We start from the raw sequence: 16,503 nt of genomic DNA, 5'->3' as shown, positions 1-16,503 counted from the left end.
GTCTCCCCTCAGAGCACCGAGCACCCTCCACCTCTCACGCCGTCTGCATCTTGTCTCAGAGCACCCAGTACCACCTCAACTCAGAGTCTCACTCTGCTGCCCAGGCTGCAGTGCAGTGGTGTGATCATAGCTCACTGCAGCCTCGACCTCCTGGGCTCGAGCAATCCTCCTGCCTCAGCCTGCCAAGTAGCTGGGACTACAGGAACACACCATCATGTGTAACTTTTTAAAATTTTTTATAGAAACAGGGTCTTGCTGTGTTGCCCAGGCTGGTCTCAAACTTCTGGGCTCAGCTGATCCTCCCACCTCAGCCTCCTGGGTATCTGGGACCACAGGCATGAGCCACCACATCCAGCTAATTTTTCTATTTTTTTTGCAGAGATGGAATCTCGCTATGTTGCCCAGGCTGCACTCAAACTCCTGGGCTCAAGTGATCCAACTGCCTTGACATCCCAAAGTGCTGGGATTCCAGGCAGGAGTCACTGTGCCCGGCCCTGCAGCTCGCCCCTTTCTGAGACAGGAGGCGTCCAGAGGTGACACGTCTCACTCTCACTCCCAGCTCTGGCCTCAGTGCTGATAAGAAAGCTACGGGGTTGACAGACAAGACAGGCTGATGCTGGGGCCTGGGGCATCCTGGGCTGGTCTCCTGCGTGCTACCCTGCCCTCCACCCCCCACTACCCCCTGCCAGCCGTCTACCTTCTGTGTCCCATGACGATCATGCGCAGCTTGTCCCCAAGGTCCTGCATCTCGTGGATCTGGGCAAATGTCCCCGTGTGGTAGATTTCATCCAGGTTCTCGACCACGTCCGACTCGTTGCTGTGGAAGAGGAGCACAGAGGAATGGTGGAACACGGCTTGCATGCTTGGCAGGATGTCTCCGGCTGAGAGGGAGGAGGGAGAGAAAAGACACGTCCCTACCAAATGCTACTGAAAACAAAGAGCGGCTTCCTTGGCTCCCACAGGAGCTCCAGAGTCTAGGGAAGCTTCTTGCCAGGTCAGGGCTGTCCCCAGTGGTCACAGGACCGGGTGGTGGCTCCTCACTAAGTCAGCCACAAGGACATGGTCCAGATGGGACTTTAAGTCTCTTCTATGCTCCTATCACAGAGCCTGCTTGGAATGCATACATGGAATTTTTCTTTTGAGATGGAGTTTCGCTCTTGTTGCCCAGGCTGGAATGCAATGGTGCGATCTGGGCTCACTGCAACCTCCACCTACCAGGTTCAAGCGATTCTCCTTCCTCAGCCTCCCAAGTAGCTGGGATTACAGGTGCCTGCCACCACGCCTGGCTAATTTTTTGTATTTTTAGTAGAGACGAGGTTTCACCATGTCAGTCAGACTGCTTTGGAATTCCTGACCTCAGGTGATCCACATGCCTCAGCCTCCCAAAGTGCTGGGATTACAGGTGTGCGACACCACGCCTGGCCCATGGAACTCATTTCTACATGGAGCCATGATGTCCGACCAGCTAGCTCGGCTTTCAGGCAGCCTCATGGTACATCTCATCACCAAGGGTCCCTGAAGTTAATTTCCCCGACATTTTAACAAAGCATGAAGTTTAGTGCTACAAGCTGAGTTCTTAGCCCAGGCTGAAAAGGTAGCCTGCCTGGCTCCTGGTCTTTACTCTGGAGGTCTTCCCTGGTTTCCTTGGGGTCAAGAGTCAAAAGTGCAAAGTACAAAGTAGGACTTGTGGTGAGCTGGACTCCAGGGCAACGTCAACAAGGGAATGAAGGAAAAAAATCACACTTACTTGTCATCTCTCTTTAGAAAGACACCGACATAAGGCTGGGCGAGACGAACTTTCCTTCTTAGCAGCTCAACCAACTTCTTATTTTTAACCTAGCATGACAATGACCCCAAGGTGAAATGCAGGGTAGATTTTTTTTTTTCTTTGAGACAGAGTCTCATTCTGTTGCCCTGGCTGCAATGTAATGGCGTCATCTTGGCTCACTGCAACCTCCGCCCCCAGTGGGTTCAAGGGATTCTCCTGCTCAGCCTCCTGCGTAGCTGGGACTACAGGCATGCACCACCACACCTAGCTAATTTTTGTATTTTTAGTAGCGACAGGGGTTCACCATATTGGCCAGGCTGGTCTCGAACTCCTGACCTCAGGTGATCCACCTGCCTCAGCCTCCCAAAGTGCTGGTATTACAGGCGTGAGCCACCACACGCAGCCCAGGTTAACTTTTCTAGCTGACATTTTTTGACAGCGGCTCTAACGCTGTCTAGATTATTCTCTGGAGACATGCTAATCAGATCCGGGATACTAATCAACAGGGTTCGGGAACGCCGAAACCCAAAAAAAAAGAGGAGGCCAGGAGGCTGTGGTGGCGAATACAGTGAGGCAGAATTGACTAGCTGCATTTTTCTTAGTGGTTTCCTCCATTTCCAAAGGAAGTTCAAAGTAGATGGATGGTCAGAACCCAGAAAGTGATTTAACATCCAGCTTCAAAAGGGATGTCCAGGGCAAACTGTCTTGGTTTGAAAATCAAAACCATTCTGCTTTTATTAATGTCAGAACAAACAAGTAATTCAAATGTGGCCCACTCCAGAGGCTGATGACTTCCTTTTTTTTTTTTTAAAGAAAGTTTCATTCTGCCGCCCAGGCTGGAGTGCAGTGGTGCAATCTCAGCTCACTGCAACCTCGACCTCCCGGTTCAAGCGATTCTCTCAACTCATCCTGCTGTGTAGCTGGGATTACAAGCGCATGCCACTGCACCTGCTAATTTCTGTATTATTAGTAGAGACGGAGTTTCGCCATGAGCCACCATGCCCGGTCCCTCCAATTTTCATTGAAAGTTACTTCCTTATCCCATCATATGCTGTTAATTAATGATCAAGACCCCCAGGATCACAGCACATTCTCAACAGCAGGTTCAGTGCTAATGATTTCTTCTAGGAAGCATCTGAAGGAGCAAGGAGCTCACCTGATTTCTTTCAAGTCTTCGTTAATTCACTGGACAGACCTTGATTAAAGGTAATGGCCTGGCCAGGTGTGGTGGCTCATGCCTGTAATCCCAGCACTTTGGGGCACTGAGACGGGAGGATCACTTGAGCCCAGGAGTTTCAGACCAGCCTGGGTAACACAGTGAGACCCCATCTCTATTTTCTTTTTGATTTTTTTTTACTCTTTATTATATAATAAAGTAAAAAAATATATATATATTGGGGTTTCACCGTGTTAGTCAGGATGGTCTCAATCTCCTGGCCTTGTGATCCGCCCTCCTCAGCCTCCCAAAGCAATTTTTATCTTTTCCGCAATTTGTCTTTGCCACTGTGTCTTGCCTCTATTGGCTGGAGCCAGACGCACAATCTAAGCTAACTTGACTGATAACTTAAAACTTTTAAAAATAGATAAAGGCAAGGGAGAACAAAGGAAAAGAGGAAGCTGCTTGCGGAAGGACTTAGGAAAGTAATCATGTTTTTTTTTTTTGAGACAAAATCTCGCTCTGTCGCACAGGCCAGAATACAGTGGTGCGATCTCAGCTCACTGCAAGCTCTGCCTCCCGGGTTCAGGCCATTCTCCTGCCTCAGCCTCCCGAGCAGCTGGCACTACAGGCGCCCGTCACCATGCCCAACTGATTTTTTTTGCATTTTTAGTAGAGACGGGGTTTCACTGTGTTAGCCAGGATGGTCTCGTTCTCCTGACCTCATGATCCGCCCACCTCAGTCTCCCAAAGTGCTGGGATTACAGGCGTGAGCCACCATGCCCGGCCCACAAAGTTAGTTTTTAAAATAAACTAGTACTTCTAACACTTACGATTTATTCTTTAACACCCACCAAAAATTAAGAACCACTGATCTATACTCAGAAGTCGCTAATGACAGAACTTTCTAGAGCAAGTTGGCCAGATAGTCAAGCACAAACTGAAGAGGATTAGCTTTGCTAACAATTTCAGAAACATTTATTGGGCCCCAAAGAAGTTGCCCCCCAATTTCCCCTCTGCCAACAGCTGATAGCTGCATCCTTGGCATCTGCCTCCTGGCCTTGGCAGGATCCATCTTTATGATTTACAACGCATCATCAACCAGAAATATAATGAGAACCACCTGCCAGTCTCCCAAATACTATCCGCAGCCACTAATTTAACCCTCCTGGCTAGCTCCACGTGGGCAGTCTGAACTCTTTTAGAAGAATCATCTCTCTGCTCAGACGCTGGGAGCAAGGGGCATCTGCCACTCTGCAGAACTGAGGGGCCCAGACCTGATGAACAGCATCCTGGGTCCAGAAACCTGGGAGGGTAAAGAGAACTGCCAGGGGTGAAGTCAAGGATGGGAAAAAGGCCTCCGGGGCAGAGTCCTGAAATGTCAGAAGTACACCAAAGAGGAAACAATATCAGGTGATTACTGAGGCAGGGCCTCATTTTGTTGCCCAGGCTGCAGTGCAGTGGTGACACCATGGCTCACTGCAGCCTTGATCTCCCAGTTTCAAGTGATCCTCCTGCCTCCGCCTTCCAAGTAGCTGGGACGACAGGTGCTTGCCACTGTGCCCGGCTTTTCTTTCTTTCTTTTTTTTTTTGTAGAGACAGGGTCTATGTTGACCATGCTGGTCTCAAATTATCCTCCTGCCTCAGCCTCCGAAAGTGCTGGGATTACACGTGAGACATCGTGCCCAGCCCACATGGTCTCATTTAAGTCCCACGACAACTCTAGTAAGACACTAATACGTCCATATCACAGATGAGAATGTGGAAGCCAAAGGAATAACTTGAAGGTTATGGAGCCAGAATAGGACCCCACAGGGTCTTGTTCTGGGGCCTGCATCAGTAACTACTGCTCAACATCAAGGAAAGACCTTGGGGCTGGGCGCCGTGACTCACACCTGCAATCCCAGCACTTTGGGAGGCTGAGGCGGGTGAATCACTTGAGGTCAGGAGTTCGAGACCAGCCTAGGCAACGTGGTGAAACCCTGTCTCTTCTAAAAATATAAAAATTAGCCAGGAATGGTGGTGAGCGCCTGTAATCCCAGCTACTCGGGGAGTTGGGAGGCGGAGGTTGCAGTGAGATCGAGCCACTGCGCTCCAGCCTAGATGACAGAGTACAACTCTGTCTCAAAAACAAAAAAAAGCTCGGACACACAAACTGACAGCGTTGGAGAAGCTCCCTCTGTCCCCTCTTCACTGTCTGTTGCCCCTCTGAAATGGCCTTTCCCTTCCTAACAGATCCTTGAGATTTGTTTATCAGAGTCTGGAGGGTGAGCGCAGAGGCTGACTCACTGCATGACCTTGCTCCCCGCCAGTTAAGAGATAATCTTCCCATAGATCCCAGTTTCCACATCAGTAGTTGTTTTTTAAGGGAAGGGGAGTTGGGGGAGAAGGCTCTTGGGGCCTTCCTACTCTAAAAGCTCAAGTTCCTTACACTCACTGCTTTCTCCCTATTACATCATCCTGCTCCCTCCCCACCCTCAACTCTTAGTCTGAAATGATCTAATTTCTACCACCGGAACATAAGTTAAGGCCAGGGACTGCATGACTTGTTCTACAGTATTATACTACAGTATTCTCAGCACTAGCTGAGTATACTGTATATACAGTATATACTACAGTATTCTCAGCACTAGCTACGTGGTAGGAGGTCAAGAACACACTGAATAACGTCCTCTTCCCACCCTCCTAAGCCTCCTGTCCCATCCATGCTCTATTATCTCTCGTAATTGTTGCCTTCTAATACAATATTGTTACTAATCACCTTTATTGCCTGTCTCATCCTTCCAGAATGTAAGCTCCAAGGCAGATTTTTTGTTTTTGTTTTTGTTTTTGAGACGGAGTCTCGCTCTGTCGCCCGGACTGGAGTGGAGTGGCCGGATCTCAGCTCACTGCAAGCTCCGCCTCCCTGGTTTACGCCATTCTCCTGCCTCAGCCTCCCGAGTAGCTGGGACTACAGGCGCCCGCCACCTCGCCCGGCTAGCTTTTTGTATTTTTTAGTGGAGACGGGGTTTCACCGTGTTAGCCAGGATGGTCTCGATCTCCTGACCTCGTGATCCGCCCGTCTCGGCCTCCCAAAGTGCTGGGATTACAGGCTTGAGCCACCGCGCCCGGCCCCAGATTTTTTTTTAAGAGACAGGGTCTCGCCATGTTAACCAGGCTGGACTCCAGGGTTCAAGCAATCCTCCCACCTGAGCCGCTGGAGTAGTTGGGACTACACCGCGAGCCACAATTCCCAGCTTCAAAGGCATAAATTTTTGTCTGTTTTGTTCACTGCCATATCCCCAGCACCTAGAACAGTCTTTGGCAAATAATAAGCAATCAATCAAGAAGTATTTGTTTAAGAAACAAAAGAATTCTGATCCCAGTGAGGCTCGTAACCAGACGGCAGAGCGCCTGGGGCAAGGAGGTGTTACAAAACTTATGCCAAGTAAGCAGAAAACTAACAGCGCCGAAACACTACTCTGGTCCCTCCCGGCCCCAGATTTCTTTTTTTTGAGACAGAGTCTTGCTCTGTCGCCCGAGCTGGAGTGCAGTGGCCAGATCTCAGCTCACTGCAAGCTCCGCCTCCCGGGTTTACGCCATTCTCCTGCCTCAGCCTCCGGAGTAGCTGGGACTACAGGCGCCCGCCACCTCGCCCGGCTAGTTTTTTGTATTTTTAGTAGAGACGGGGTTTCACCGTGTTAGCCAGGATGGTCTCGATCTCCTGACCTCGTGATCCGCCCATCTCGGCCTCCCAAAGTGCTGGGATTACAGGCTTGAGCCACCGCGCCCGGCCCCGGCCCCAGATTTCTACGACCGGGGTTCTAAGTGGATAATCCTAGGCTCTTTGGGTTCAACTCCTCTCATCTAACAGATCCTAAGAAATTCGACAGGGGAGGACTTTGGCTCAAGGTTGCCAAGCTAGTGGTGAGCAGACAAGGATTCGAACTGCACCCTTTGAGAAACTTCATGTCTGAAAAAGTTGCGAAACACGAGGGCGCTGAAGTGATCCCACGGTTCAGCCCGCTGCTTGCAAAGGTGGGAAACCTGAGGCTGAGGCGGGGACTCCCATTACCTCGATAATCTTGATAAAGCGCGGGAACACCGGGTTGCGCGTGATGGCGATGAGCGGCAGGTGCGGGAACACATCGGGGATCGTCATGGGCGTGAGCGCTGTTATGACCGGGCCTTCCCCGCCGCCCGCGCTGCCCCCCGCGCCTCCGGCTCCTTCCTCTGCGCCGCCCTCGGAGGCGTCCTGGCCCCCCGAGAATGCACCTCCGCCGCGGCTGTTCGCTTCCCAAAACCCCCGCCACTGGCCCCCGGTTACCGGGCCTCGGCCCCACAGTGCCCAAGGAGGAAAGGCGTCACATGCCCGCCGGCCTCGGAACAACCACGCTCCGGCTGCAGTGGGGACCCGCCCCCCGGCGGCGGCCAGTATCGGCCGCCGCAGCGCCCAGCACCGCGCCGCTCCCCACAATCGCACGTAGCCTGTGCTCGTCGCCATAGCCCGGCCATACTGGCGGCGCACACATCTCGCGTCATTTCCGCTCGCCGTGGAACGCACGTGACGCCCGGCGCGTGCCTCGGGACCCGATGGGGGGGAGGCCCGAAACAGCTGCCTCAGGGGGCGGGGCCTACACGGAGAAGAGGGGGCGGAGTTCGAGCGACGGCATCTTCTCCGCCTCTTCCGGTCTCCTACTTTACGCGCTCAAGGCGTTTTCCGGTCACGTGGATATCTGTGGGCACACGCCAGCGCCCGTACAAAACATCGTATTGTTGCAAACGCAGCGTTTAGGAACTCATGAGCCTCCTGTGCACACGCTTAGGCGCGCGGACGACATGCGCATGCTCAGACTCTAGACTGGCCACGGGTGGCCGGGTGCGCATGCCCAGGCTCTGGGCGCGCGTTTGTGCGCGGATTCAGGCTTCCCGGCATTCGTCTGCGCATGCTCAGGGTTTAGGCGGAGCGCGGGGCTACAGTGCGCTCAGGCCTGCTCCCGGGACTCATTGGTCCGCATGCGCAGGCTTCAGTCTGCACATACTCCGTGCAGCGCCTCCCGGTGGCGGTTGAGGGGCAGTGGTGGCGGCGGAGGGCCAAGTCGATGCTGATGTTGATGCTGGTGGCGGCTGTGACCATGTGGCTCCGACCGCTGGTCACAGCTCAGCCGCTCTGCCAGTAGGGCTGCCCTCCTGGGGCAGGGGTGCTCCCGGGGGTCGGGAGGGTGCTAGTTCATCTTGGAGCCGAGGTCTGCTCCCCAACCTCTCTGAGGCTCTCCTTTTACTCTTTTTAGGAATCGAACTTGACGCCTCTCTCACCCGACCCTCCCAGCCCGATATTAAGCCCTCCCACTTCTTTTTCTTTTTGGAGACGGAGTTTTTGCTCTGTTGCCCAGGGTGGAGTGCAGTGGCGCGATCTCGGCTCACTGCAACCCCCGCCTCCCAAAGTGCTGGGATTGCAGGCGTGAGCCACCGCGCCCGGCCTTACCCAGCACATTTTGAAATTTCACTAAATGTTAGGTTAGTGGATACTCCAACCTGCCATGGGGACCAGTTGCTGAAACTCCGTTCCTGCCCTCAGGGAACTTCCAGCTGGACTAAACTGTCACATTCAGTAGGGACCTGTGAGCTGTTTTCTTAGGGTGTATGGTCTCATTTGATGTTTACAGGAAGATTCCTAGAGTAATGATTCCTTAACCTTATTTATTTTACTTATTTTTTTTTTTTTGTACAGATGGGGTCTCACTGGCTGGGCACAGTGGCTCACGCCTGTAATCCCAGCACTTTGGGAGGCGGAGGTGGGCAGATCACTCACTTGAGGTCAGGAGTTCCAGACCAGCCTGGCCAACATGATGAAACCCCTGTCTCTACTAAAAATACAAAAATCAGCCGGGATTGGTGGCAGGTGCCTGTAATCCCAACTACTTGGAAGGCTGAGGCAGAAAAATCGCTTGCATCCAGGAGGTGGAGTTGCAGTGAGCCGAGATCGCACTCCAGCCTGGGTGACAGAGGGAGACTCAATCAAAGAAAAAAAAGGGGGGATGGGTCTCACTGTTTTGCCCAGGCTGGTCTTGAACTCCTAGGTTTCAGTGATCCTCCTGCCTCAGCCCCCCAAAGTATTGGGATTACAGGTGTGAGTCACCCACACCGAGCCATGCCCGTATTTTATTATTATTTTTATTTTGAGATGGAGTCTTGTTCTTGTTGCCCAGGCTGGAGTGCAGTGGCACGATCTCGGCTCACTGCAACCTCCGCCGCCCAGGTTCAAGCAATTCTCCTGCCTCAGCCTCCAGAGTAGTTGGGATTACAGGTGCCCGCCACCACTTCCAGCTAATTTCTTGTGTTTGTAGTAGAGACGGGGTTCCACCCTGTTGGCCAGGTTGGTCTCGAACTCCTGACCTCGTGATCCGCCCACCTTGGCCTCCCAAAGTGCTGGAATTACAGGCTTGAGCCACCGCGCCCGGCCAATACCCTTATTTTATGGATATAAAAGCATACTTAGGAAAATTAAAGACACCCTTACCTAACAACACATAGCTAGTAAGTGGGGAGAAAGATTTTCCAGTGAAATTTACTAATAGGATTTGTCTCGAGGTCTGAAAAGATGGGTTATATCCAGTTCTCTCATTTCCCCACACAGATTCTCAAAGAATGGTCCCTGGACCAGCATCATCAAGATCACCTGGGAATTTATTGTAATTGCTTAGTAATGCAGTTACCTGGACCTACTGAGTCAGGGACTTGGCAGTGGGACCCAGCAAACCGTGGTTTGTGAAGGGGTGGCCTGCCCCTCCACGCCTGTGGGCGATTCTCCTTGGGTAGAACGAGAGACTTGAGAAAAGAAATGAGACACAGAGACAAAGTATAGAGAAAGAAAAAGTGGGCCCAGGGGACCGGCGCTCAGCGTACAGAGGACCCACGCCAGCACCGGGTCTCTGAGTTCCCTTAGTATTTATTGATAATTATCTTTACCATCTTAGAAAAAAGGGAAGTGGCAGGATAATAGGATCATCGGAGGGAGAAGGTCAGCAGTAAGACATGAATAAAGATCTCTGTGACATGAATAAGTTTAAGGAAAAGTGCTGTGCCTTGATATGCATATGCAAACATCTTCATAAGCCTTTTTAGTGCATAAAGAGCAGCATTGCTAGCAAGTCCCACCTTTCGCCCTAAGGCGGTTTTTCTCCTTTCTCGGTAAACAGAACATACAATCGGGTTTTACACCGAGATGTTCCATTGCCCAGGGACGGGCAGGAGACAGCTGATTTTCTCTATCTCAACTGCCAACAACCGCCAAGAGGCCTTCTTTCCTCTTGTACTGGTCCGCCTCAGCACAGACCCTTCACAGGTGTCAGGCTGGGGGACGATCAGGTCTTTCCCTTCCCACGAGGCCATATTTCAGACCATCACATGGGGAGAAACCTTGGACAATACCTAGCTTTCCTAGGCAGAGGTCCCTGCAATCTTTGGCGATCTTTGGCGGTGTGCGTATCCCTAGGTACTTTAGATTAAGAGAATGGTGATGACTTTTAACCAGCAAGCTGCCTTCAGGCACTTGTTTAACAAAGCACACCCTGCACAGCCCAAAATCCTTTAAACCTTGAGTCACCATAGCACAGGTCTCTTGCAAGGACAAGGTTGGGGGTAGGGTCACAGATTAACAGCATCTCAAATACAGAACAAAATGGAGTCTCTCATGTCTGCTTCTTTCTATATAGACACAGTAACAGTCTGATCTTTCTTTCTTTTCCCCACAGTTTGTCAAAACCACCCCCCCCCGCCCCCTGCAACCCCAGTGATTCTGATGCATATTGAAGATTGAGCACCTCTGCTGTAAACTATACCATCCTTCCAGTCACCATACACTCCCTTAAGGAGCCCTGAATACTTTGTTGCAGGACTTCATAATCTTCCTCAACTGGGGTCTGTGAAGGAGCCTTTAGATATTCTTGGCCGGCCGCGGTGGCTCACGCCTGTAATCCCAGCACTGCAGGAGGCCAAGGCGGGTGGATCACCAGGTCAAGAGATCGAGACCATCCTGGCTAACATGGTGAAACCCCGACTCTACTAAAAATACAAAAAATTAGCCGGGCGTTGTGGCGGGCGCCTGTAGTCCCAGCTACTCGGGAGGCTGAGGCAGGAGAATCACTTGAATCCGGGAGGCGGAGCTTGCAGTGAGCTGAGATTGCACCACTGCACTCCAGCCTGGGCGACAAAGTGAGACTCCGTCTCAAAAAAAAAAAAAACAACAGATACTTTAGGGTTAACCCTGAGGTGGCTGAGTAGGAGGAGTCATGCTGAATATTCAATAAAAATTGACAGATGGTCTTTCTTGTCACTTCTAGTGCTCGCACAGTGAGGACAGGAAAAGTGTTTAATGTCATACAGGACGTTCAAGGGGTATGTGGTTCCACCCTTAAATTCATCCTTCACTTTTATCTAATTACAGGATCAGAGGTAACACTTCTTACATTTCTTGGGTGCTGGTATTGTCAGGTATTTAAGATCATTACTTTACTCAGTTTCTACAATTCATTCCCCTTTGAAGTAGGGATTAATCTTTCCCATTTCACTGAGAAACAAGTTTAGAGAGATCAAGTCATCTGAACAACGCCCAGAGGAAGAAGTGGGAACAGAACTAAGATGGTCTTGAGTTTTTATCGAGTGTTCTGTTTACTTCTCTCTCAGGAGATTTCACTTTTTGAGACAGGGTCTTGCTCTGTTGCCCAGGTTGGAGTGCAGTGGCGCCATCTCGGCTCACCGTGACCTCTGCCTCCCTGGCTCAAGCGATTCTCATGCCTCAACCTCCCTAGTAGCTGGAATTACAGGTGTGTGCCACCACGCCCAGCTAACTTTTGTATTTTTGTAGAGACGAGGTTTTGCCATGTTTTCCAGGCTGGTCTCGAGCTCCTGCACTTCAGTAACCTACCTGCTTCAGCCTCCCAAAGTGCTGGGATTACAGACGTTCGCCACCGTGCCCAGCCTTGATAGGAGATTTTAAAATGCAGAGTAAGTCGGGTGCGGTGGCTCAAGCCTGTAATCCCAGCACTTTGGGAGGCCAAGACAGGCGGATCACGAGGTCAGGAGATCGAGACCATCCTGGCTAACATGGTGAAACCCCGTCTCTACTAAAAAAAATACAAGAAACTAGCCGGGTGTGGTGGCGGGCACCTGTAGTCCCAGCTACTTGGGAGGTTGAGGCAGGAGAATGGCCTAAACCTGGGAGGCGGAGCTTGCGGTGAGCTGAGATCCGGCCACTGCACTCCAGCCTGGGTGACAGAGCGAGACTCTGTCTCAAAAAAATAAATAAATAAATAAAATGCAGAGTAACAGTAGGCGCAAACCCTGTTACTTTGTTTACCTCATACAGTGTCACAGGAAATGTCAGTTTACTTCATGCTTAAAATGCATGAAGAAAAAATATTCTGTCAGTTCAAATTCGTTTCCTGTCGACAAAATTGCATAATTTCGGCCAGGCAAGGTGGCTTATGCCTGTAATCCCAGTACTTCAGGAGGCCGAGGCGGGTGGATTCCTGAGGTCAGGAGTTCAGGACCAGCCTGGCCAATATGGTGAAACCCCATGTCTACTAGAAATATAGAAATTAGCCAGGCGTGGTGGTGGGTGCCTGTAATCCCAGCTACTCGGGAGGCTGAGTCAGGACAGTTGCTTGAACCCAGGAGGCAGAGGTTGCAGTGAACCAAGATCGCGCCACTGCATTCCAGCCTGGAGTGACAGAGCGAGACTCCGTCTCAAAAAAAAAAAAAAAAAAAAAAAACTGCATAATTTCACAAATGGTGTCAGCATTTTGAAACAATCTTCAAGTGACTGGTTTCTAACATGTTAATATTTATCATTCTCTGGCCTTTCAAATAACTAATCATCTGTAAACAAATAGTAACATGTATAGGTATGAGATATGATATAAATAATTACCCTGTTAATTAATTAATTATTTTTATTTTTTTCTGAGACGCAGTTTTGCTCTGTCGCCCAGGCTGGAGTGCAGTGGCACAATCTTGGCTCACTGCAAACTTCTCCTTCCGGGTTCAAGCGCTTCTCCTGCTTCAGCCTCCCAAGTAGCTGGGATTACAGGTGTGCACCACCACACCCATCTAATTTTTGTATTTTTAGTAGAGATGGGGTTTCACCCTGTTGGCCCTGCTGGTCTCGAACTCCTGACCTCGTGATCTACCCGCCTCGGCCCCCCAAAGTGCTGGGATTACAGGGGTGAGCCCCTGCATTCAGCCTGAATTTTTTTAATTTTTAAATTATCATTTATTTTAGACACAGGGTCTTTCTTTGTTGCCTAGGCTGTAGTGCAGTGCTGACATCATAGCTCACTGCAGCCTACAACTCCTGAGCTCAAGCTATCCTCCTGCCTCAGGCTCCCCAGTAGTTGGGACTACAGGCATGCAATACCATGCCCAGCTAATTTTTATATTTTTGGTAGAGATGTGGTGGTGGTAAGCTGCTCAGGCTGGTCTCAAAACTCCTGGCCTCAAGAAATCCTCCTGCCTTAGCCTCCCAGTGTTGGGATTACAGACATGAGCCACTGCACCTGGCCCACCCTGTGAATTTAAAAAACTGTTTATTTGGATGTAATTACATATTGGCAGCAAGTTGCGAAAACAGTACAGGGAGGTCCCAAACCCTTCCGCCAGCTTCCCCCAGCAGTCACATCTGACATGATCATAGCACAAGGTCAAAGCAGGAAAATGACATTGGTACAATCCACCTACCTAATTCAGATTTCACCCTTTATGTTGATAATGGTGCGTATTGAAAATTATTTCTACCAGCCGTTTATGGTTATTGATATTATTAAGATTTTGTGATTGTCTCTCTAGGACCGCCTGTATTTTCAATCTGCAACACGCTTGATTAAACATCCTTGCAAGAAAAATATAGCACTATATCTAGGGTAAGCGACAATTTTATGTACTGTTACCTTCCTTTTAAATTAAATCTTTAGATTTGTCCTCATTCATTCATTCAACAAACATTAAAGAAGACGGCTCTGCCATGTGTTGTTAGGTGCTGGCCTGTAGGGAGTCCATGGTCAGGGGCTGGAATTGGAGGAAGGGAGATGAAGAGATCAGCCAGGAAATAAAACAACTGCAGTATAGTGTGGCACCACCTGTCAAAGATGCTTGGTATAAGCACTGTTAGGATACCTCAGGAAAAAATGCCTAGGAAATTTCCACTGGGGAGTCGATGACAAAACTGGGTTTTGAAGGATGAGTAGGAGTTCACTGGGATGGTGGGAGCAGCCAGATGTGTATGGGCTTAGAGCAGAGCATTCAAAGGAATGAAAACACCATGCCCAGCATGCACGTGAGTTCGTAACGGTAGCAGGTTAGGAAACCAGGGCTGTCCACCGTACCAAGATGCTTACCCTCACCCTGAGGGCAGTGGAGGATTCCAGGCTGCATGACTCCTGTTTATATTCAAGGCATCAGTCTGGCAGCATCAAAAAGGGGACTGGAGGCCAGGTGCAGTGACTCATGCCTATAGTACCAGCACTTTGGGAGGCCAAGGCAGGAGGATCGCTGGAGGATGGCTGGAAGCTAGGGATTCAAGACCAGCCTGAGAATATAGCAAGATCCCAGTGTCTACCAAAAATCAATCAAACAATAAATAAATGAATACAGAAAATTCGCTGGGGCGGGCCGGGCAAGGTGGCTCACCTCTGTAATCCCACCGCTTTGGGAGGCCGAAGTGCAGGGATCACGAGGTCAAGAGATCGAGACCAGCCTGACCAATGTGGTGAAACACCTTCTCTACCAAAAATACAAAAATTAGCTGGGCGTGGTGGCGCCCACCCACAGTCCCAGCTACTTGAGAGGCTGAGGCAGGAGAATCACTTGAACCCAGGAGTCGGAAGTTGCAGTGAGCTGAGATCGCACCACTGCACTCCAGCCTGGCGACAGAGTGAGACTGTCTCAAAAAAAAAAAAAAGAAGGCCGGGCGCGGTGGCTCAAGCCTGTAATCCCAGCACTTTGGGAGGCCGAGACGGGCGGATCACGAGGTCAGGAGATCGAGACCATCCTGGCTAACACGGTGAAACCCCGTCTCTACTAAAAAATACAAAAAACTAGCTGGGCGAGGTGGCGGGCGCCTGTAGTCCAAGCTACTGGGGAGGCTGAGGCAGGAGAATGGCGTAAACCCAGGAAGGGGAGCTTGCAGTGAGCTGAGATCCAGCCACTGCACTCCAGCCTGGGCGACAGAGCCAGACTCCGTCTCAAAAAAAAAAAACAAAAAACAAAACAAACAAACAAAAAAAAACGTAATTATGTCTAGGAGGCTGAGGCAGGAGGCAGGATTCCTTGAACCCACGAGTTCAAAACCAGCCTGGATAACACAGTAAGACCCATCTCTCTCTCTCTCTTTCTCTTCTTTTTTTTTTTTTTTTTTTTTTTGGAGATAGAATCTTGTTTTGTTGCCCAGGCTGCAGTGCAGTAGTGTAATGTTGGCTCACTGCAACCTCCACCTCCTGGGTTCCAGCGATTTTCCTGCCTCAGCCTCCTAAGTAGCTGGGACTACAGGTGTGCACCACCACGCCCGGCTAATTTTTGTATTTTTAGTAAAGACAGGGTTTTTACCATGCTGGCCAGGCTGGTCTCGAACTCCTGACCTCAGGTGATCCACCCACCTGGGCCTCCCAAAGTGCTGGAATTACAGGCATGAGCCACCGCACCCAGCCATCCCTCTCTCTCTCCCTCCTTTTTTTTTTTTGAGACGGAGTCTCGCTCTGTCGCCCAGGCTGGAGTGCAGTGGCCGGATCTCAGCTCACTGCAAGCTCCACCTCCCGGGTTCACGCCATTCTCCCGCCTCAGCCTCCCGAGTAGTTGGGACTACAGACGCCTGCCACCTTGCCTGGCTAGTTTTTTGTATTTTTTTAGTAGAGATGGGGTTCCACCGTGTTAGCCAGGATGATCTCGATCTCCTGACCTCGTGATCCGCCCGTCTCGGCCTCCCAAAGTGCTGAGATTACAGGCTTGAGCCACCGCGCCCAGCCTCTCTTTCTTTTTTTAAAGGCTATTATGAAAAATACCATTCATGATGGCAACAAAGACTTTAAAAGGAATAGGAATTAACTCAGTAATTCTTTTTCTTTCTTTTCTTTTTTTTTTTTTTTTTGAGACCGGGTTTTGCTCTTGTCGCCCAGGCTGGAGTGCAGTGGCATGATCTTGGCTCACTGCAACCCCTGCCTCCCGGGTTCAAGCAATTCTCCTGCCTCAGCCTCCTGAGTAGCTGGCATTACAGGTGTGCACCACCACAACTGGCTAATTTTCGTATGTGTTTTTAGTAGAGATGGGGTTTCAACATGTTGGCCAGGCTGGTCTCGAACTCCTCTAACCTCAGATGATCTGCCTGCCTTGGCTTCCAAAGTGCTAGGATTACAGGCATGAGCCACCACACCTGGCCAACTCAGTAATTCTTATCTGTTGAAAACCATAAAATTTATTGGGAAGTTGGGGGAGGAGATCTGGATAATGAAATGATATACCATGTTCATGGATGGCCTTTTCCTATTTAAAAGTTTCCTATATGAAGGAACAAATGGTTTCTTTCTTTTTTTTTTTTTTTTTTTTTTTTTTT

The 16,503-nt window shown here is 50.2% G+C and overlaps 2 protein-coding genes across 2 annotated transcripts in view; one reads left to right on the top strand and one right to left on the bottom strand.

Moving 5' to 3' along the window:
* Positions 1–7,567, bottom strand: part of LONP1 (lon peptidase 1, mitochondrial) — a 28,462-nt gene extending 20,895 nt beyond the window's left edge. Inside the window, exons 1-3 of the mRNA XM_026455614.1 lie at positions 6,979–7,567; positions 1,748–1,836; positions 698–817 (exon numbers count right to left, since the gene is read on the bottom strand). Of these exons, the coding sequence (XP_026311399.1) occupies positions 698–817; positions 1,748–1,836; positions 6,979–7,407 (638 nt within the window). The 5' untranslated portion in view covers positions 7,408–7,567. The remainder of the gene's footprint in view (positions 1–697; positions 818–1,747; positions 1,837–6,978) is intronic.
* Positions 7,568–7,990: 423 nt separating this feature from the next.
* The window catches only part of CATSPERD (cation channel sperm associated auxiliary subunit delta), a 70,367-nt gene continuing 61,854 nt past the window's right edge, over positions 7,991–16,503 (top strand). Inside the window, 3 exon segments of the mRNA XM_026455615.2 lie at positions 7,991–8,079; positions 11,246–11,300; positions 13,749–13,822. Of these exon segments, the coding sequence (XP_026311400.1) occupies positions 8,006–8,079; positions 11,246–11,300; positions 13,749–13,822 (203 nt within the window). The 5' untranslated portion in view covers positions 7,991–8,005.

Source organism: Piliocolobus tephrosceles, chromosome 21 (assembly GCF_002776525.5).
Source record: "Piliocolobus tephrosceles isolate RC106 chromosome 21, ASM277652v3, whole genome shotgun sequence".
In the NCBI taxonomy this organism is placed as follows: Eukaryota; Metazoa; Chordata; class Mammalia; order Primates; family Cercopithecidae; genus Piliocolobus; species Piliocolobus tephrosceles.
The sequence above is the reverse complement of the archived record's forward strand: the minus strand, read 5'-3'. Positions and strand labels throughout refer to the sequence as shown.